At 37.4% G+C, this 23,402-nt stretch overlaps 1 protein-coding gene across 5 annotated transcripts in view; it reads right to left on the bottom strand.

Annotated features, from left to right (window-relative positions):
* Positions 1-23,402, bottom strand: part of HMGA2 (high mobility group AT-hook 2) — a 135,650-nt gene that overhangs the window by 99,776 nt on the left and 12,472 nt on the right. For 3 of the 5 annotated variants that reach the window (XM_012444962.2, XM_012444963.2, XM_012444964.3), the window contains exon 3: positions 21,988-22,038. In XM_012444962.2, coding sequence (XP_012300385.1) covers positions 21,988-22,038 — 51 coding nt within the window. Of the gene's footprint in view, positions 1-17,057; positions 18,049-18,442; positions 18,506-21,987; positions 22,039-23,402 lie in introns of those variants that run through there. The other 2 variants (XM_021670229.2, XM_021670228.2) reach the window with 2 other exon arrangements.

Below are 23,402 nucleotides of genomic sequence, written 5' to 3'. Positions count from 1 at the left end.
TATTTACTCAATTTACTCTTAAAATTTTATCATTTTGTTTTTCATGAAACTAAAGTTGCTTAAATATATATAGTATCTAGGTTTTTTACCAATGTAGGATAAATCAATATAACCTAAAAAAAGATGAAATTTTCAATGCAATGTTTTAAAAAAGAAAACTAATTTGTTTTCTGAACTCAGTGTTCCATAGTGACCCACGTACATAAAATGATGATTAAAAAATAAGAAATACATTTACATACAGGTTTTGTCACATGGAACTCTCTGTTTTATCCATTCAATACAATAGCATGTACTGTTTCTTTAAATTATCTTTTTAAAAATCAATCATGGACACGTTGTGTTTTTTTTTTTAATTTCAAAGAAACTGCCCCAAAGTAGACACATCTCTTTCCAATTCTGCCGAAGAGTGTGCCATGAAGTCAAACACCATGTGTGGCAGCTTCAGCTTAGACTATGTCCCTGAACCAGGCTCGTAAGATATTCTCCATTTTGTTATCTTTGAGAATATTTTCCAACATCTGCTTCTACGTCTACTTTCTATTTTGTAATCTCATTGAACAGTAGCAGTGCTAATGTCACTTATATTTATGTCTCTAAGTACTGAATCCAAGAGATTAGCAGCAGCAGTAATTCCTCAGGGTACAGTAATTAATGACATAATACTGTGGACATACTTTTTTGTAAAAACAAAAACTTCCCATTACGCAGTTTAAAGACATCGTTTTGTGGGAATGGCCTGAGTAGCCTAGCCATGAGATTTTTGTTCTTCACCTAACAGGCATTGTATCAAGCAGTAACTGTGTGCCACAGTCCTAGGTTTTGAAGAAAATGCAAAACTATTCTCGAGGAGTTTACAAAACTGGTAAAGATAACTGTTCAAAAATTACCAGTACAAGAAAAAATGGAGAATACTATAATAAAAGCAAGGCATTCATACAGACAGCCCCCAACCTATGATGGCCTGAGTGGAATTTTTTGGCTTTATGATAGTGTGAAAGTGATACATGTTCAGTAGAAACTTTACTTCAAATCCCATATAACTACTTTGTTTTTCACGTTCAGTACAATATTCAATACATTATATGAGATATTCAACACCTTTTTATAAAACAGGCTTTGTGTTAGATGATTTGCCCAACTGTAGGCCAATGTAAGTGTTCTAAGAATATTTAAGGTAGGCTAGGCAAAGCTAGGATGCTCAGCAGGTGAGGTGTCTTAAATGCATTCTTTTCTTTTTCTCTCTCTTTCTTTCTCTTTCTCTCTCTCTTCCTCCCTCCCTCCCTCCCTCCCTCCCTTCCTTTCTCTTTCTCTCTTTCTTTCACAGAGTCTTGCTCTGTTGCCCAAGGCCGGAGTGCAGTAGCACAGTCATGGCTCACTAAAGCCTAGATGTCCCAGGCTCAAGCAATTTTCCCATCTCACCCTTCCAAGTAGCTAGGACTACAGGTGTGTGTCACCACACCTGGCTAATTTTTAATTTTTTTTTTTTAGACATAGGGTCTTACTATATTGCCCAGGCTGGTCTCAAACTCCTAGGCTTAAGCAATCCTCCTGCCTCGGCCTCCCAAAGTGCTGGGAATACAAGAGTAAGTCACTGCACACAGCCTAAGTGCATTTTTGACTTCCAATGAGTGTATCAAGACATCACCCCGTGGTAAGTGGAAAAGCATCTGCAATGTGTGTTCACCTCCTCCAGGGGTGAGACAGCCCACTTCTGACTAGGGGAGTAAGGAGCTAATTCATAAAAGGGTGCTGTCTAAACTGGACTTTGAAGATTAAAGAAGAGTTTAAGCAGTTGAAAATAGGAGAAGGAAACTGCAGGTAAAAGTGAAGGTGAAAAAGTGTTTGTCCTGTTCATGGAATAGGATGTTTACTCTATTACTTATTTCCATATTGGAAATAGAGCTTTTGGCTACATGTGTATAAGGAAAATGGTAAATTAAGAGCCACATAATTCTATTTATGGGAACTGAAATATTTATAAATTATTTAATCACAAATGAAGACCCAGTTAGCAGTTTCTGAGCAGAGCAATGACATGCTGGAGTAATGATAGAGGAAGAACAATCTGGAAGTGGCTCAGAACACACATGTAACAAGAGCAGTGGAGGGACAAGTATGCATTTGAAAATCGGCAGACTGGAGGTAGGGTGATCATACAACTTACTCTCCGAATTAGGACACTTCGGGGAGTGAAAGGGGTGCTACTGACAGTTACACTACTTGGAAGCTATAAGAGAATTTGATAGAGGAAGGAAAGTAGTGGGACAGGAACCTGACGACTTAGCAGGACAGGATCTCTCAGGTTGATTCCTATTTCTTCCAGCACAGAACTGTGTCTTGTAATTGTTTTAATCCCTTACCAAGTCTGGCTTATAGCCAATGCTCGATAAACATGGAGTCACCAACTGATGACAGATAAACCCGATCCCTAGGCATCATGCCTAGGGGATGCTGTCCACATTTCTCCAAAAGGTCAAGGGCAGCAATATTCCAGAACTGTCAAGATTTTCCTTTTATGACTTTTAAGAATGTTTCTTCAAAAACCTTGTTAGCAATCTACATAAAAATAACACAACAGGCCAGTTGATTAGAATAAAAAGTAGAAATATTGTACAAGAAGGGCTAGCTTTTAAAAAGAATCAGAAAGAAGCACAGTGAGTGAGATTTTGACTCTGGCTTCATTTTTAGGAGGTTTTCTGTGGTTTTATGTTAAAGCATTCACCATTATTGCAATATTTAATATACTTTTTTTTTTTAAAACCCCTGGAATGTCGAATAACTAGGCTGTGCATAACTCTCTCATGAATTCAATATGTAAAGGTATAAATATAAGGTGCCTGCTAAACAAATGACAGAGAAAAATCGAAGAAGCACAGCAAAATCATTACAAGAGTAATTTTTTATCATTCCTTACAATGTTTCATTCAAAAAGAAAAATTTTCACAGAATTGAAAAATAAACTCTTTTCCCCTTCAGACCATACATAAACCTGACTATTATTTGAAGTTGATAACAGAAACTGGTGTTTCCAAAGATGTCACTGAATACAACACTTTTAGGAATTGCTGAATCAAATTTTCTTTCTTTCTTTCTTTCTTTTTTGTAAATGGGAAAGGAAAAGAGAACTGTAAAATCAGTCATAAAGCATATGGAATACTGAGGGATGATTCAAACAATCTGACTTACTCTTGTATGTATACACATTCATTTTCTCAAATTAGTACATACCAATGGAAACTGCATCAACCCATAAAAATAACTCATACGCCTATTATGTTTTTCCATTTTAAGCTTATAATAGCAATAACGACCTCAGCAAAAGACATTTCCTTAGAATTAATGGCTGGCTGGGAGGCAGAGCCAAGGGCCACTGGTTCCTCCCAGCTGGTCATTAATCCTCAGGAAATGCCTGCACCTCCATCATTATTGCTAAAGCACCATTATAGAAAATTCTCACAGTTCCAATATATGGAAATTTGAGGCTATTTTGCAAGCCCATGGTATTCATGTGAGTTAATAGGCCACCACTGAGCACAGAGGACGTAATTACCAAAACGACAGAAGGGAAAATATTGTTCTCCTAGGTCTGTAAGATTATAGGAAATGGGGACTAGCCTTATGGGAAGAGGTATATTTGAAGCTAAAAGACATTAATTTAAAGGGAGATTTGGAATCACATATATAAAAGTCAATAAAAGACACAGCAATCCATTCCCATGACTTCATTTAAAAAAATGTTTTTTAAGTTACAAATAAAGGTTATTTGGACATTTCCTCCCAAATTGATAAACTAACATTAAAGAGAATGCAGTCAGGAAGACTGTTTATACACACACATTATTATATCCAACCACTGAAGTTTGGGAAAATGCATACATTTGACAGTGCTGAATGAGAATGGGATTTCTTTCTTTTAAATTTTGGTTTAAAAATGGAATGCACATCATTAACTATTATAGAGCAAACACTGTATTCTAGACTTTAGCACTGCTAAAACAAACAAAAAACCCTAAAGTTCTGTCTTTTTGTCTTAGCTAGAGGTTGAGCACATCAAACAAGCATTAATAAAACTGAAGGCCAAAATGATAACAAATACAGTTATGGGGCTCTGTGAAACAGTTTCACTTCTCTGCAAAAGCTTTTGCTAGCTTGCAGGCTAAATTGAAAATAAAAATTAGGTGTTTTCAGGTCTATTCATTCCCTCCTTAAAATAAACTAAATCCAACAAATGGCTTCAAAAGAGGGAATTAATCCAAAAATCACACCAAAAACAGTCTATAAATCTTTTCAATGTGTTATTATAATAAACTACAAATGTTGGATATGATGCTTTACACTTAATGAAATTCACTGCAGTTTCTCATTGTGCATTGCAAATACCAGCCTGGTCCTAACAGGTTTAAAGTTAAAGAGAACTGTTATGAGTTGAAATGTGTCCCTTAAAAAGATATAGTGAAGTCCTAACCCACCTTGTCTCTATGAATGTGACCTTATTTGGAAATACGGTCTTGGCAGATATAATCAAGGTAAGATGAAGTCAGTGGGCTGGGCCCTAATCAAATATGGCTAGTGTCCTTATAAGAGGAAAAGAGACACAGACACATAGCAATTTCTGTTACCACCATGTAGCTACGGAGGCGAAGAATGGAGCAATGCATCTAAAAGCCAAGGAGCATCAAGGATTACCAACAGCACCAGAAGTGAAGGGAAAGGGATGGAACATATTCTTCCCAAGAGCCTTCAGGGAGAGTACGGCCCTGCCAATACCATGATGTCAGACTTCCAGTTTCCAGACTGTGAAAGAACAAATTTCTGTTATGGTAAAGCACCCAAGTTTGTGGCACTTTGTTACAGCAGCCTGAAGAAACTAACACAGGACCTGAAGGAAGAGATTCATCAGAACTGTGGTTAACATTCCCAGTGGAAATCCAAGGAAGATCGGGTGAGGCAAGAGGAAGCGGCTCATTACAGGGAAAAGCAATGGACCAGAAGTCAGGAAACCTGGCTCTTGTTGGAGCTAACGAGGTTGCGTGGCCTTGAGCTAAACACAATTACTCTGGGTTTTCATTTTGTCACCGAATTGTTGAATGTAAGAGGATTCAACTATATAACTTCTAAACTAAGTCTAGGGTTATAGTTGGGAAGACCAAGCACCACAAAGACCAACATTTTAATACTTTCAAAATTCACTGTCTGGCATTGCTTGGACCTCAGGGACAGAAAGCAGGATGCAGGAAACAGAACGGCAGTCTTCCATTTGCCACGAGCCATGCATACCTCAGCAGTTTGGCTACATTTATTTTGGTTGAGTAAGGCCCAAAAGAGTTTGCTATGGAAGCAACAGCAGCATGTCCTGATATTCTATAATTATTTTCTTTCAAATATAAATTTTTCTGCACTTTCAAGATTGTCAAAAATATCTCCAGCTGATTCAAAAACATGATTTTGTTTAAATAAGATAATAGTTACCACCAAAAATAAAGAATATCACTTGTAATTCATAGATATTTAAAGTGCCAATAGTCAAAAAGCATTAGTCCAAAGATAAAAGAAAAAGTAGCTCTTTGTATGCCACAGCATACAAAAAATATAGCTGGGATTTAGGATCCAATAGGGCTTTGGGTCCAAATATACTCAATGTATTATCTAAAATCATTCCATAATGATCACATTGATAGTGATTTACTCTTCAGTTATTATGATCGATCATTATCATCATCATCATCGTCATCATCCGTGTTCTGATTACCTAAACAAACACTCCGACTCTAGACGTGACTAGTGGAATGCAATAGACCTTGGCCATTCTCAAATTTTAATATTCACAGTTTAAGCTGCTGGCAAATCCAATTTTTCTAGGACTAGAGTGCAGGCTTGAGACATTTAGCCTGGAGGGGCAACTTGGCCATCTGCCCAGTTTTGCTGTGTGTGTGTGTGTGTGTGTGTGTGTGTGTGTGTGTGTGTGTGAGAGAGAGAGAGAGAGAGAGAGAGAGAGAGAGAGACACAGAGAGAGAGAGAGACAGAGAGAGACATGGTTGTAATTTGAAAGTTTTATCTGGGAACCTAAACGTTACAGTGGCATTCTCAAATGTGGCTCTTCCTAAATGTGTCAAGATGACACGGTTCTACTATAATTGTTCTAGAGACAGGGCCAAATAGCCAAAGTACAATTAACAGGACAGTTTCCCCAATGAATATCTGCCCACATAGACATTTAAAATCTATGTGAAACAAGAAATTTCCAGGGGATAAAGGTATTCATCCATAACTTCAGGACTATTGAGGTATGTTTCAATATATCACAAAGGTCAGGCAGGTACTCAAACAGGCCTGTTGTATGTACCCTCAGGAAAAGCAGGTGTGTTACACTCCCAGGACAATCCTTTGTTTCTTTCCCAGCCTCTGAAGTTGGCAGAACTCTGAATGCAGTACAAAGCATAAGTTACTTCAGGCAAGCAGTTAGCTGTGTGCCAAGCCCACCTTTGATTCTGCCTGGTCCAGCCAGACCTTTATAATGAGGGAATGTGAAAGAATAACTGCACAGCCAAAGACAGGAACCATGGGCCAGAATTCCTCTCCCCATATTCCTACAGTCATGCAAAGTTCTTGTGTATTTAGAGATGATACATTTAGTATATTTCATCATGACATGTGCCACACACTCTTGAGCAACTGACAGTTAAAAGATTAATACTGGAGTGGGGAGGGAGAGCACCAGGAAGAATTGCTAAGGCATGCTGGGCTTAATACCAAGGTGATGGGTTGATAAGTGCAGCAAACCACCACAGCACGCATTTACCTTTGTAATAAACCTGCATATCCTGCACAGGTACCCCAGAACTTAAAAAAAGATAATACCTCTGGTAGTGAATACATGAACCTACATGTGATAAAGTTGTATATAACTTGATGTACACGCATACACACACACAAATAATTACATGTGAAACGGGGGAAATCTAATTGTGATGAATGGATTGTATGAATGTCAACATCCTCATTGAGATTTTGTTCTACAGTTTTATAAAATGCCAGCATTAGGGGAAAACTGGGCAAAGTGCATAAGGCATTTCTCTGAAAGAAATGGGGCTGAATTTTTCTCTCTACCAGAGAAAGGGCACAAAAGAAAGTTTTATTTAAAGAATTTTTTTATTTGGAAAAACACAAATGTGTAAGGCTATCAAAATGTTCCTTTCTAGTTTGATGTTTCTCTTATCTAGGAATCTACAGAAAATGTGGAAGACCTCCCTTCTGACCTTTTTGTGGAAGGCACAGGGGAAGTCGATAAGATAACAAACAACATAGGTGGAACACAGAATATTTCGAAATGTATACCCCATCAGCCATTTTTCATGACAAACACTTGAAATGTCCCAGTATTACACACAGTTTAAAAATTCTGCATTAAGTTAAAACTCATTAATCCTGTAAGAGTTCTTATTATGATTCACGAGCATGGGAAGCCTTGTTGTAAATACAGGGTGATCATCTCTCCTGGATTAACTACAGCGTCTGGAGCTGCATTCCCACACATCTGCCTCAGCTTCTACTATGGAATTTAATTGGGGAACCTAATGCTTTGGTGGCATTCTCAAATTTGGACATTCCTATTTGAGATCCAGAGAGAGACGGGAAAAGCAACTGAATTTATTGAGCACTCACGATGCGCCAAGCACTGTGCATTGAGCTGCCTAGACCAGGAAGGGTGGGACCCATGTGTGGCGAGGATGCAGGCTCATGCCCCAGACATGACATCACATTACCACTCTGCCCGCTCAGAATCACTGACTTAGGAGGCCAAAAACGATTAAGCGATTCAATGGCTAAGGTCACAGACAGCCATGGAGAAAAGGGCCTCGGGAAAACAGCATCTACAAATCCCATATGGATCACTGCGGCTGGTTTTATTAGAATACTGAAACACGTAAAGTAATCTGCAGGGATATTTAACCACATTCCACTCTACATTACTCAAACTAACGTATTTTCAGCCCCATAATTAAACAAAACAAAACTGAATTGAGGCGAGAAAACCAAAAGATTAATACACTACAAATATGGGGAGAAGTTTCTTGCTTCTATAAACTCAAACAGTATATTCAATAGATTTGAAATATTAAGCCAGTGTCACACATAAATATACATTTAAGCATTACCATGTTCACTCTGTGTTCTTTTCTCCCCAATTTCAGTGCTCTTAGGCAATCCTCATGGTTCAGCTCTCACAGATAAGGCAATCAGTTTTCCGACTGGTCTTCTCCAGTGTCACACTCCCAGTTCCCCACATTAGACTGTACCCCTGCAGCCATGGCCACTGGCTGGGATCACTGCAGTCTTCCAGGTCACTTCCACTCTAAGCAATCCTCAAATTCCCAAAGTTTCCTTCTCATTTAGATACGTTTTGACCACAATGTTGGGTTGGAAATTGGCAGTGAATGTCTTAGGATTTAGTTCTAAAATCCTCCTCTTCAATGTCTACCACTGGAGAGATCTCTTCTGGTCATCTCTCTCTCCTGGGCACTTCACCTGTTTCTTAACTCTTAGATCATCTGACTCTCTCTTAACCTCACCCAGCGCTGCTTATTTATTCACTACTTCGCACACGAACCCAATACGTTTCATGCTGAACTGTTCTGATATGTCTCTGTGATACATCTGAAAGTTGTCAGTTTTAGCCTTTTAACCATAAGAGCAGATGGAAATGGAAAAGAGTAAATGCCTCATGAACCATTAGGTAGGACAAGGGAAAAGCTAAAGATAGCAAGTTAAGGTTAGAAGTTATATAAATAACAGGAACAATTTCATTCACCCTATTGTAGTGTATGAAATTTTAATTTTTATTAATTTTTTTAGACAGAGTCTTGCTCTGTTACCCAGGCCAGAATGCAGTAGTGCAACTTAAGCTCACTGCAACCTCCACTTCCTGGGTTCAAGCTTCCTGAGTAGCTGGGATTACATAGGCACACCACCATGCCCAGCTAATTTTTGTATTTTTTTTTTTTTTTTTTAGTAGAGATGGGGTTTCGCCATGTTGGCCAGGCTGGTCTTGAATTCCTGACCTCAGGTGATCCATCTGCCTCGGCCTCCCCAAGTGCTGGGATTATAGGCGTGAGCCCCTGCACTCGGCTAGTGTATGAAATTTTAATTGCTGATACTTACTGCTGTTACCTTATGATTGCAAGGTGCTTTATTTGTAAATTATAAATTACTTTCTTATATTATCTGACCACAATCCAGAGAGGAAGACAAAGAAGATATGACAATTATTGTCCCCCTTTTACATAAGAGCAAGCAGGTTCAAGGATAAGTAACCTGTCCAAGGTCACAAAGCTAGAAATTCATTAAGTCAGAAAGCAAATCAGAAAGGCCTTTCATCACAAACAGAGTGTTCCTTCTACCATATCATTTGAAGTCTCATTCAGAACCATGATTAGTGGGTTAGAAAAATAGAACCTAGTAAGAAAAATTTGGGAATGTTATTGTGGAAAATGGAAAGCTGACTTAATATATTTTAACAGGACTTAAAAATAATGATTTTTTTTTTGAGACACTCCAAACTCTGCCTCCTGGGTTCAAGCAATTCCCCTGCCTCAGCCTCCTGAGCAGCTGGCATTACAGGCATCCACCACCATACCTGGCTAATTTCTTGTATTGTTTTGTTTTGTTGAGATGGAGTTTCACTCTTGTAACCTAGGCTGGAGGGCAATGGTGCAATCTCGGCTCACTGCAACCTCTGCCTCCTGGGTTCAAGTGATTCTCCTGCTTCAGCCTCCCAAGTAGCTAGGATTACAGGCATGCGCTACTATGCCTGGCTAATTTTTTGTATTTTTAGTAGAGACAGGGTTTCACCATGTTGGCCAGACTGGTCTCAAACTTCTGACCTCAAGTGATCCACCTGCGTCGGCCTCCCAAAGTGCTAGGATTACAGGCATCAGCCACTGCTCCAGGCCAAAATCATGGTATTTTGAGCATTTACTAGGAACTGGATACTTTAGCTAAAACTGCAATGGAGATATTTCCAGCCTCACTTTACAAAAGAAGAATTTAGTCTCAGAGAGGTAAAAATGGCCTAAGGTTAGTAAGTGATAAGTTCAGACTCAAATGCAGATCTGTTAGGACCCAAAGTATGTACACTTTATAGTACCCCAAGTAGGAAGATATATTTTGAAGAGGACGTAGCAGATGTTCTTTATCACCATTAAGAACAAGACACGAGGAAATGGACTAAGAACCGTAAAAGGAGAAATTCTAGGTTGAATGCATGAAGATCCTCCTGTCACAGGAAAGATGATTAATCTTGTACACCACTGTCAAGGATACTCACGAAATCTCCTTTCTAAATGGCTTTTTTCATACACATAAGGATGTTTTTCTACCAAAGATAACTTCAAGACTACAAGTAAATTAATCTAAATATGTTCTTGGACACAAAAATATCTCAGACTCAAAAATAAAAAATAAAACCACAGGATAAAACACCCAAATTAAAAATTTTGTGTTTGCCTTATGGATATAAAATGTCAGCTTCTCAAATGAGAGCCTAAATGTTCATTGTAATATATTTGCTTCAAATATAGCAAATAGTAAGTGTGAATACCTGCCACATTATTAAAATCCCCAGCAGAAGAGTCTTTTTTTTTTACTTAAAAAAAAAATTCAGTCTCAAAAGAATTCTTCATACTGTGACTATGTAAGGCCAAGCCCTCTCACACTATACAATCTAAGTGCATTGATCACTCTATTAAAGCAATAATGTACATAACCCCTTTGCTTTATCATAGTGGGAAACAATCCAGTACCAGTGAGTTTAGCGTGAATTAGTTTCCTGTAAATACTATGGACCCCTAAGAACTTCCAATAGTGCAAGTAGGGTCACAGCTGTAACGGTTTTGTTCCCATAGAGCTTAACCATTGAAAATGATCCCAACTGATCTCCACTAAGATGAGTGATTTAATAGCAAGGTGGATTACATGTTAGAAAAAATTACCAATTTGTTGCTTATAAAATTATGGATTTTAAATGGTTTTATGTAGCTCATCAATTGTCTAAACAAGATGGAAGGCACAAAACTTTAAGCCTGGCTAATTTGATGACGAATTTTAATGCCCACAAAAAAAGCCAATTACTAATAGAGGAAAGGAATCACTAAATAAAAATAGAGAGCCTACCATTGTCTTGGTTTGGCAGTCTGGAAATGAGCACTCGCATTTAGGAAAATCTCAAAAGCAAATCCGAACAATGTCATTAAACTCTACAACATTGCTATGAAAGAAATTACAATAAGGAGAATTATGATTGGGAATGAGGTAATTTTCACCAAATATATATGAAAACTATATAGTCCAAAGATATGAAAGGGGAATAAGGGATTTATTTATAAATTTATTTATTGATTTGTAAATCAAACTATACTTTCTCTTAAAAGAGAAATTTAAGAGTTAGTAATAGCACCAGAATGAACATGTTATAAGATGGACAGCATTATCACTCACGGCCTTTTCATCCTTTCCTTAAAATCCATAAGGTGTGCATCCAGTGTCAGGAATGTCAGTCTCTCAAGAGAATGAGGGAACACAGAGATTGCCATTTTCATACATTCTAACCCCACCCCCAGTTCTATCAACTGAGAGTGGGCCCAAGCATGCAAATGCCTCATCAAGTTTCCACTAGAGAATTTAAGGAATACTGAAGTTGGACTATCTGAGAGAATAATGGCAGGAAAGAAAATGTAGGGACAGAGACATTGTAATAAGGAAATTATACTCAAGGATCAGTTTCTGACAAACTGAGTAGGATGAATCTTCTCTGACATCAGAATCATTCTGAAAAGGCAATGATAAAACACTGCAAAACAAATTGTGCCTTCTAGGGCATTACCAACTATAATTGTATGATGCCATGTTCCTCCTTGCACATAGAGTTATTATCTCACCTCCTTGGGATTCAGTGCTGGCTGCGCTGAGGCACTGTCTTAAAATTGAAGATATTTGGGTTTTCTGGGAACTTGGTAAACCTGCACTTCTGTTATTGGTAATGGTTAAATTTTAAGTCATGTAACATTGCTACCTATTATTCTAACTGTGAAGTACTTATTCCCATGTTGATGCGAGCCTAGGGTTTCAGATCTTTGGCCCCAGTGAATCCCTAGTTGTACACCCTACTGCCTTAATGTGTCGCTTTAAGTGCTTTCAGATGCCCTTGAAAGAAGTCAGAGAAACAAATAGAGTTATTGATTGACTTCTTACTTTTCTTTATTTTCATGTTAGTACTAAAAATTAACAGAAAGAAAATAGGACACAAACAGGCCATTAAAATGAGTTTTTGTAAAAAAGAGAGAAAGAGAGGGAGAGAGAAACTACCTTAGATAATTAGTTCATGAGGTTTAGCCAATAAAGCTGTCTTCTGTTTTTCTGATGATCCCAAATTGTGACAAAAATCCTTCTAAGGTACAGAACTAGAGTCTATTTTGGAAAGCAGAATGCTATTTCCAGGAGTGAGGGAATGGAAACATTAAAATAGGGCAAGACATTCAAAGTCTCTATTGGACCTGGGTGATAGTAGCTAGCAGCTTTCCTCTTTAGTGGAAAGGCATAAGCTGGAATTCAAAATTATTACAAATACTGCTTTGATGCCTATAGGTAGTGCTTTAAAAAAAAAAAAAAAACCTAGTGTAGCCTCTTTGGAAATACAAATCATTAGTTAGTTCTTTTTTTTTTTTAAGTCAAAGAATGTAATTCAAATCTACATTCATTACTGGAAAACAAAAATTCAAAGGCCATGCCTTATACACACTAAAGAAAAACTGTCATCCTACTCATCGAACATTTAGTAAGTACCTTTATGGGCCTGGAACTGTACTAACATCAACAATTATGACCTATTGAGAGCTTACCACATGCTGAGTAAGGTTTTTTGGATGGCTTCTCATCTAATTCTTACGAAACAATCCTACAAGACAAAAACTATGATTATCCTTTGTTTTATACACAGGGAAACTGGGGCTGGTGACGATCAGCAACTTGCCTTGATTAAGCTGATACCTGAACCCAGGCAGTCTGAGCTCTTAATCACTTTGCTGAATTCCCTATGTCCTAGGTGCTGAGCATAAGAAGATAAATATGAGATATGCACTCTATCCTCAAAGAGCTTGTTTTAAAACACTAAGGGCAGCGCTATTCATAAATACTAAAGTATATAATTAAGTTGCTTTGAGACCTAGTGATTTAAAAATTATTTGATAAACATAAATTATACTGTGTATACACAAAGAGAAAAAGTAAGATCACCATATATGGAATGGCTCAATAGAATTTTCCTGTTTTTTTCTGATTCCCTTTTTCTCCCTCTTTTTGGAGCCTGTATCTAATGACGAAACACCCATCTTTTTAAGCCTATGTTAACTAGATGAAATTTGACTACTTTAATAAATCAAATCTGTATACATTTTATATTAGCTTTAATCTTTGCTCTGGTGATAATGAGAGAATGTAACCCCAGGTGCACAGCACATAGTACAACCAATTCATAAATCATATATATGTGTGTGTATATATATATGTATGTATACATATACACGTACATGCAAATTATGGTGTTAATATAGGTAAATTCAAATAGTGTGTTATTAGGATTTGGAAATCAACATAATTACTTCTATGGAAGGACTTAAATTCTAAAGAGCTCAAATTACTTGAAAACTGTAATTTAATTTAGCCTCCTTACATCTGAAGCACAGAATAATAATCTACCTGGCAGGCATCAGGTTATCTCTTCAGAGCTCTCCAGACTATAAATTCCCCAAAGGCAGCCCCACCTATCTTGTTAGCCTTGACGTCCCCAGGACCCAGCACAAGCTTGATCCATAATACTGTCAAAAGACTTTGGCAAAATGTTTAGACAAATGGGAAAATCACAAAATCAAAGGGTCTTAGAACTTGAGTTCTAGGGTTTAAATCATCTGGCCAAGAAAGGGACAAGCAACCAAATAGGTGAACAAAAAAAAAGTGTTTCAGTTGCCTCTGTCTGAATCTCTGTCCTGTACATGCTGTGACTTCTGCACAATATCACGTGTAAAGAGGCACTTGAGGTGCATTTTCTGAGTTAATGCACTGAAACTACAGTAAAACATAACACAGGCTTTCCTTGGTCATATAGTTAGGGTTAGCTCTGTGTCTTCTTAACACCCAAATAGGAATCTTTCAGCATCATAAGGCAAATTCCCTAAACCTGAATTGAAAGAACTACATTCCACAACCTGAGTCTAATGTAAGCATAGATTTGGTGCCGTTCTTTTGAATCTGAACAGAGGCGAAAGACTTGCCAGAACAAGCTTGACCGGCAGCCATTCATCGTTTACTAAGGAAATGCACAAAAGGGACTCTTGTTTACTATGGCATCCTGAAAAAGACTTCTTAACTAATTTATAAAACCACATTTATTATAAGAATGAATAAACAATGAATGAAAAACAAATTTGAGTGTCATGGCTGCATTCAATAATTCCTGTGGACAGGGTTGAGGGAGAGCCTGGATGTAGATAATCTGAAAACCTTATGTTGGCCATTACTCTCAGCCCTCTTCTCACCAAGCCTTTTACCAGAGCTGACCCCCTGTTCCTGACCCTGCCCCCCATCTGGTGGAGGCGCTAATGAGCAGTGAAATGGCCAAAGGGCAGGCAGCAGGGGGGAGCAGAGAAAACAAAGCAAAGAAGGGGACAAGAGGCTGGATCATCACAAACTCAGTAATCAGTCCCTGGATGATAGAGCTGGCTGGAGCAATAAAGGTTTTTGTGTTTTACAACCATAAATGCTTGACAGCCATTAGTTATGGACAGAATGTTCTGTCAGGCACTTAAGCATGAGAAAAAGCATGGGGAAATTAAGCAACCTGCCCAAAGGTATTCAACCCATCAAAATGCAGAGGTCCTTTTTTCAATCTGGAGTACAGGGAGAAGGCTTGATTTCATCCCATCTTTTGTCAAAAATGTTTAAATGTTTGTGTCAATATTGAAGAGTTTAGAATGAAGAATTTCTTGACTTAAAAAAAAAAATCTTAAAGGCCTTGAGCTGTGGCACATGCCTGTAATCCCAAGACTTTGGGAGGCCGAGGTGGGAGGATCACCTAAGGTCAGGAGTTTAAGACCAGCCTGGCCAACATGGTGAAATCCCGTCTCTACTAAAAATACAAAAATTACCTGGGTGTGGTGGCGTGCGTCTATAGTCCCAGCTACTCAGGAGGCCGAGACAGGAGAATCACTTGAAGCTGGGAGGCAGAAACTGCAATGAGCTGAGACTGTGTCACTACACTCCACAGCCTGGGTGACAGAGCACAGCTCTGTCTCAAAAACAAAACAAAACAAAACAAAAACCCTGATAAAAACAGACTCCACCCTTCAAAACACAACAAAAATATTCTCCTGGAATATAGAGTAATCATTTTACTTATTTACCTAGTAAAAAAAAAAAGACACATTAATTTTATTGATATACAGCATGAGGATTCCAATCTTTTAGAAATATTTGCTACCATCCATAAATACTTACAGTAAGGTGAATATAGGTAAATATGTGTGTGGGAGTAGGGATAGTACAGTGTATAAGAAAGTCTTACATATATTTGTTGTCATACAAAATGGTCACTGATTCTACATCTGTCATTTTATTAGAATTAAAAATTGAGAAAACTGCCTTGGCCAGGACTGTGTTGATCTGATAACATATGGAGAAACAAGATATTTTTATAAACTACCTCTTGTCTAGAATTTGCCACTCCACCACAAGTGAGAAAAACCTTCTTCCTTGGTTATAGTCAATGCTATTGTGGCACAGCAGCAAAGCCACTCAAGTTTCAGACTCTGCAGTCAATGTCTTTATAATCCTAAATGATTAGGGTCTGGTAGAGGTTGGCCATGTCAAACTGGGAACCGGATGACCAAGTAGGGCAGATTATCAATCTATTTTTTTTAAGTCGTTGTTTAACAGAATAATTAAGAATAGCATGTACATATTAAAACAAATGAAAAAGACATTAGTCTTGAATCAAAACATTAATAAATTCAATTCTTTCCTTTTAGATATGACTGATTAGTGTTTTCATATTTAATCTTGCAATTTAAAATAATCATTTAGTGAATTTTGCAGTAAACTATTAAAACAAATTAAACTTAAGTGACTTTTCCCCATGGGGAAAAGATTTGGAACGCACTCTATTTTTATCATAAATGTTTCAAAGGAAAAGATAGTTTCAGAAAATATTACTTACCAACTTTGAATGCATTATATCCATCAGCAAATTTATATCTAATTACTAAGCATATATTTTTAAAATCCCATTGTTTTAAAGAGAGCATCCCCTGTTTTTTAAAGCACGTGATAATGGCAAGTGTCTAAGGGAATATGATTTCACATTCACACATTCCTTTAGCAGACAGTGTTTGATGTTATATCAAACTGATTTCTTCTTCTCCAACTCCAGAACAAAGTTGCAATTATCTGCAATCTGCGTTATTGGATATTCCTTTCCAAACATTGCAGTTATATATAGCAGTTTCTTTCTTCCTCCCTTCCTTCCTTCTCTTTCTCTTTCTTTCTTTCTTTTTCTTTCTTTCTTTCTGAGATGGAGTCTCACTCTGTTGCGCACACTGCAGTGCAGTGACACCATCACCCGGCTCACTGCAGCCTCCACCACCCAGGTTCAAGCGATTCTCCTATCTCAGCCTCCAGAGTAGCTGGGACTACAGGCATGGGCCACCACACTCAGCTAGTTTTTGCATTTTTGGTAGAGACGGGGTTTTGCCATGTTGACCAGGCTGGTCTGGAACTCCTGGCCTCAGTTGATCTGCCTGCCTTGGCCTCCCAAAGTGCTGGGATTACAGACATGACCCAGTTTCAACAACGCAAATCTTAAATTATAAACAGCTAAAAATGTGTGTGACGTGTGTGTGTGTGTGTGTGTGTGTGTGTGTGTGTGTGTGTGTTTAGGCAGCAAACCTCTAAAGGGAAAAAGTAATGGACATAAAAACCTAATGCTTTAGGTTCAAAATCAGATTTCCAGTTTCTTTAATACATTAATGCTTGGGATCTTTAGAAGAAAACCAAAGAATTCCAATCTTGGAATTCTGGGTATAGTAGATTTTATTCTGACTCAGTCTCCTTTCTTGATCCTCAAATCATCACTTAAATTTCTAGATTTCTACAGACTAGGAAAAAAAGTCCTGTTGTCTATCTAGAATCCTCACATGTTTGACTAATAAATAAAATTACGTCACTTTCCTGTGTATCACAAGCTCTTTAATAAGAGAAAGACAACTGCCCACCCTCAAAAGCAATGGAATGGAAATGCATATTTTTTAATCGACGTACTGCACACACCCCATTACCAAATAAAGGGAATCAGCAGCCTGAGAAACCAGCTGGGGATTGCTGGTAACTTTCTAGTGACCAACTAAAGTGAAGTTTCAGCATCTGGTCCTTGGATCAATTTCTAGGTCAATCTCAGTATCTCCAGAAACATTTTTTTCTTTTAAAAACCATTAATTCATATTGGAAAATATTTTTCTTTTGTTGCTAATTTCATTTCTTTTAAAATATTCTGAGAACAAAACACCTAAAAGTATCACTTGTTTCCATTGATGTATTCTTCATTAGGTGGTTCTCGCTTCTTCCTCTGAAGCACTAGCTGCATCACTAAGCCACATCTGGCTGGAGCATTTCATACATGAGGTTAATAACTTTATTACTTCATTGTATTCTTGAGCCTGAGCCCCACTCTCTAAAACTTTCTCCAAATATTTTCCATCACTAAACTAGGTATGTGATGAGCTCCTTTCCTAGGCAAGAATAGAAAAATGCAAATATTAAATGCCAAATTTCAATTGGCAGAACTGGCTAATGGAATTCTGTAGAGGTTCTGAGAATCAGCACATCTCTGTATGTACATCTTGAGGCAAAAAGCAGAAATACTTCTTTTCAAACTGATGAACACCACATGACACCAAATCTCTACTATTAGAAGAAAGGCTTCTAAGCTGCAATGTAAAATTCCCCCTTAACAGCAAAGAGAATTAAAATGTACTTTAGTATTATTTATAAGCAGTTCTTAAACTTGATTAATATTCAGCATAGATATATTGAGGACATAATGACACTATCAAGGATACCTGGTTAGTTTGACATATAACTCTGTCACTTCATTCTATGTGTAACTACTGGTGGCTGTAAGTAATTAAGGTTTAGCCTATAGCTAATGTCAACATGAAAGTGTGCAGTGAAATTAATCATAATTTCCAACATTTACTGAGCACATCCTATGTGCCATGCCCTTTTTTAAGCCCTTTGTGTGCATTATCTCATTTAATCCTTAAAATTCTATGAGAAATGTACCTTTTGCAGATGAGGAAACTGTACCTTTAAAGGTCATGTGATTTGCTCAAGATTCCAGTTAGCTTAGTGGTGGGTCAGAATTTGAACCCAAACCATCTGAATCCAGAGCCGATGCTCTTAACTATAAAAAGCCAGAAAAAAAAGAGACCCAGTTTCTCTATCCTTTCTTTACCTCTAGCCTCTTCTACACACACATGCGAAAATCAGACCACCTTATCAAAACAATAGATCTGAAATCCAGTTCAAACTAGGGGAAATAAAAAGATGAGTGAATTAAACAGTAGTAAGTGTTCTTAAGCAAATTTAGTTAACACACTCATTGAGATCACTGGATTAGCCAATGCTTCATCCCCTCTGGAAGCAAGACTGATGCAAGTTTCTCTCCTACACCTACCGGTACTGATCCCAATTACAACAGATCAGAGGATTCCTTGCTAGGTATCTTTTCCTAGGCCTCTTACATGAATCCATAAGATTTACTAGAACAATTTTTAAAAGCAAAAGAACTTTAAAACAAAGCAAAACACCCCACAAGAATAAAAGGAGAACAATTTGGCTTCTAAGCCATATACCTAATGAATCCAGTCGGTTCAAAAATATATCTCTAACTCAAGGAAATCGGTGAATGACACTGTTGGAAAGAATTGAACTTACTATAAAGTATAAGCCCATTTCCTATGGAAAATGCAATGATTTATTTCTTCAGTACAAGCTTTCCAGCAAAGAATGCCATTGAAGAGAATGCCTTGCTGTAACTGGCTGCATACTCTACCCAACAGAAGATATACAAGCAAAGAGGAAACACGCTGTCTAGAAAAAATATACAATTTCCTTTTATTTCCTCTTCTCAGTAGAACAACTCTTCTTTGGGGACCAAATCAGGGACTTGTAACAATTCACCACATAATATTTTCCATTCTCACAGCCAGTAAAAATTAGAAACCATGAGAGTAAAAGAAAATGGCCCAGCTATTCTCAGAAAGGCAAGGATTTCTGTGGTGGGCACCTCACATGGGCTTCTTAGCTAGTAGGAAGATCGGATGCCTGGAATCCAGATACCCCCTAAATTAGCAAAACCCATTAAGAAAAAAACATAAATCCTTTAATTGCTCTATAGTTTACTCCTGCTTTGCTGAATCATCAGCTGTAAGGATGTGTGGTGAGAAAGAAAACTGTAAAGAAAGGTAGATGTAAACTGGGTGACTTCAAAGTACTAGGGCAGGCTGTAGGTTAATTAGCTGGTCAGTTGTGGAGCCATAGGAAGGTTCTGAGAAGAGCAGTGACAGGACTCTAACCTGTGGAGGTGAACTGGTGACCATTCTAGGACAGCTGCTGAGAGAGTTAAGAGGCCCCATTTGATGGAGGTTATTTTGCTGGTTAACTGCCACCGTATTTCCTTACAATTTATTTTATTTCATTTTAGTCACATCAATCCCATGATTTCAAAGAGCTCATCTATTTTCTATTATGATGCCTATTAGAAGGATTATATATGTCTTTCTTATTAATTAATTCAATGGTATGGGATGTTCCTTCAGAGTTCTGATGCTTAGAAAACAGCAGGTCTCTATTTCATATGTATGCCAATATCAACTTAGTCAACAATGTGCTCACTAGAGTATAATGGAAGCAGCAGTTTTTGACTTCTGAGACTAAGTTAAAGAAGGCCTTGCAGCTTCCTCCTCAGTTACCAGAACACTCCCAGAGGGAGCCCTGAGTGCATGCAAGAAGGCCAATTATCCTGGAGAGGCCACGTATGGGTGGTCCAGTGCACACACTCCCAGATCCACCCAGATTTCCAGCCAATCTTGATAAAGGACCAGACCTGTAAGTAAAACAGCTCCAGATTCTGGACCCCAAATATTAGAGTCATCCCATAGAGCAGAGTCAAGAGTTTCTGCTCTACCCTGCCTGTATCCTTGACCCAAAGAATCCATGAGCATAATAAATATTTTTTACATGATTAAGTTTTAGAGTGGTTAACTAAGCAGCAATGGATAACTGGAACCATATGTACAACAAGGAAGGTGATAAACCCACTGGTTATGGAACCCACACCTGGAATATGATACTTAGTTCTATATGACATCTTTCAAAAGATTAAAAAACAAACATGCTCAGAAAAGAATAACAAGAATCTTCCTTTATGGGGAAAAAAATGAGAAAACTGGAGTATGTGTTAGATACAAACACATACACATACCAAGAGTATGTGTTAATTGTCCTCAACTGTTTGCAGGGCTATCATGAGTGAAAGTGAAAACAATTACTCTGTATATTCCCAGGAGGATGGCCTAGAGATGGTGGACAGAAGTTACAGGGAGTCAGACAGAATAATTTTCTAATGTTCAGAGATTTCCTAGAAGAAAGAGGCAGCCTTGAGAGGTAGCAAGTTCCCTAAATTTAAAGGTAATCAAGCACAGGCTAGGTGATCACCACTTGATAAGTAGATTTGGAGAGAACTAATTTATTGAACAGACGTTGAATGAAATACCCTTACTTTAAGGTTACACCTTAACACTGAGATGTTTTTCATCTAAAGATCATCCCATTTCCTTGGGCCAAGAAAACTAATCCCAACACATGTTGAGCAAAGGAAAAATACAAGATGAATAAATTAAATGAGAGGCAATACCAAAGTATAAATAGAAAGTGATGCAGAACTCTAGAGGAGAAAGGAATGGCAAACAAGAACATACAATCCAGCATAACAGAAAAAAATTTTTTTTTAAAAAAAAACCTTTTTAAAATTTAGAGCATGAAGAATGAACTGGGGAAGAGGAAAAAGAAAAGTCAAAGAACTCATCATATACAACACTGGGTATAAAGGATGCCCTCACCCTTCTTGAGAAAAGATTTCATTGATTTTTAAGACTTATCTTTTCTGTTAGTGGGAAAGACAGACCAGAAGAACATGGGTAACACAGCAACCAAGGGAACAAGGTTCAAGCAGTAAAATTAGCAAAGCTCTTCAGTGACAACAGGATCTGTGTGCCTATGGGATCAAGTGCACTCGTATGAATACAGCTGTCTCTAATGTCTACATGTGGAGAATGACTACTAAGGGAAGCAAGAAAAACTTGAAATAAACCCTTGCTTCCTAACAAAGCCATGTGAAAAAGAAAACACAAACCACCTAGAAAATGAGATGTGTCCAAAACAAAGCCATGGAGAAAACAAAAAAAAAAAAAAAAAGAAAGAAAGGAAAACCATTAAAAAGTTATTGCATACACATTGTGTATGAATTTTATCATCATTTTTAATCAACTTCCAAGGTTTCATAATACCCTTTAACTTTAGTTACTCAACCAACTGAACAAGTCATCTTATTGTTACCCCATTCAAAGGCAGAGTGGAGCCTCTTTTGATGTTGATAAGAGATAGAAAAATGAGTACACCTTCAGGAAAGAAGAGTTCTGAGTAAACACCTGGAGCCTAGTGGTAGGAAGTGGTGATAATTTGTCTCTTGCCTTAACCCTTTCAAAGATTCATCAAACCAGAAGTTGGAAATTCACATAATCGGCGAAATGTAACTCTTCTCATTTAATACAACAGAAATTTTTCTTTAAAAAAAAAGAAGAAAAATTATATCTTATTACTCACCCATTTCCTAGGTCTGCCTCGTGGCCGTTTTTCTCCAGTGGCTTCTGCTTTCTGCAAATGAAAAAGGAAGTCATTATAGTTTCCTACCTGACATTGTTTGTAAGTACTGCACCAAGGGACACATTTGAAGTAAGAATGCTCTGCTTTGCAGATGAAGTATCAGGGTTGTTTTAACAAACTCCTTCTCCTCTAAGGTTCATCTTTTCCCACATTTTTGAGTAGATTCTTCTTCATTACATGATGTAAAGAGGCATCTATGCAACCCCTCACCCTAAAAGACTCCTGCTATAGTCATTTTTTCTGAAATACGTGAAAAGCCTTTTTTAAAAAAGCTATTTTGCTTTTATTTCTGTTCATATTAAAAAAAATCCCCATATTCTGTAACTACACAAGTTAGTATTTTAGAAAATTAATATTTCTTAAGATGATCAAGGTTTTTTCCATGTCACAACTAAAGTTGCAAAAATTAATATTGATATATTGCTTTACAATTTACAAAGCTCTTCTACCTATACTGGTAGTCAAAAACAAGTCTAAATGTAAAAAAGAATTTGCAAGCATTCTAATTCAAAATAACAAACATTTGCACACTTCTACATGGTTAATTTCTTGTTTCTTGCCTGAAACAATCACCTGTCAATCAGTTTACCTAACGCAGAGAGAAAAGAAAAAGCAAGCAGAAATCATCAGTTTGTCCCGGTGACGGAAACTATATGTGCCTAGAAATAATGATTAATTAAAAATGTACTTTATTAACAATAATTCCACACTTAACACGAATATACTTTTATCTTGAGAGTTTGTTTCATTGCTTTAACTTCATAGAAGATTTTTCTGGTATCACAGTTGTTAACATTATCTATAAAGCAATTAGTTTTTCTGTTTTTGTCAGCCCTACTCCAATCTTCAAACATAACAACACACCAATGCACACACATACCACATACATCTATAAAAACATGCATGCATTCATACTTTTTAGGATTAAAAAAAACTTAGCACGTATTGTTCCATGTATAAGAATCATCCACAGCTATATTAACACACAAATATGGGTAACCTGAACCAGGATACCTTGTTTCACATTTTGCTTTTGTTATCTGAGTTAGCAGCCAGTGGGGGTACTTGGTACAGTGATACTGACTGTCTACACTGTCAAATGAAACTTTCCTCTTTTTCTCTTCAATCTGCCTGGTAAAAATAGATAGATTTACATGATAGTTGACAGATGAATAGGCAGGCAGACAGACATACAGGTAGATAACAGAAAAATAAGCCACGACATTTCTCACCAAATAGTATCTCCCTGATCTGGCATTACTAGGTCAACAAGTCCCGTGAACTAACCAACGGGTCCCATGAACTAACCCAGACTCTATGTGATTATAATGTTAGCTCACACTTACTGAGCATTT

Source organism: Aotus nancymaae, unplaced genomic scaffold (genome assembly GCF_030222135.1).
Source record: "Aotus nancymaae isolate 86718 unplaced genomic scaffold, 86718_ANA_hifiasm-v0.15.2.pri h1tg000016l, whole genome shotgun sequence".
In the NCBI taxonomy this organism is placed as follows: Eukaryota; Metazoa; Chordata; class Mammalia; order Primates; family Aotidae; genus Aotus; species Aotus nancymaae.
This window is presented reverse-complemented; position numbering and strand designations above follow the sequence as displayed.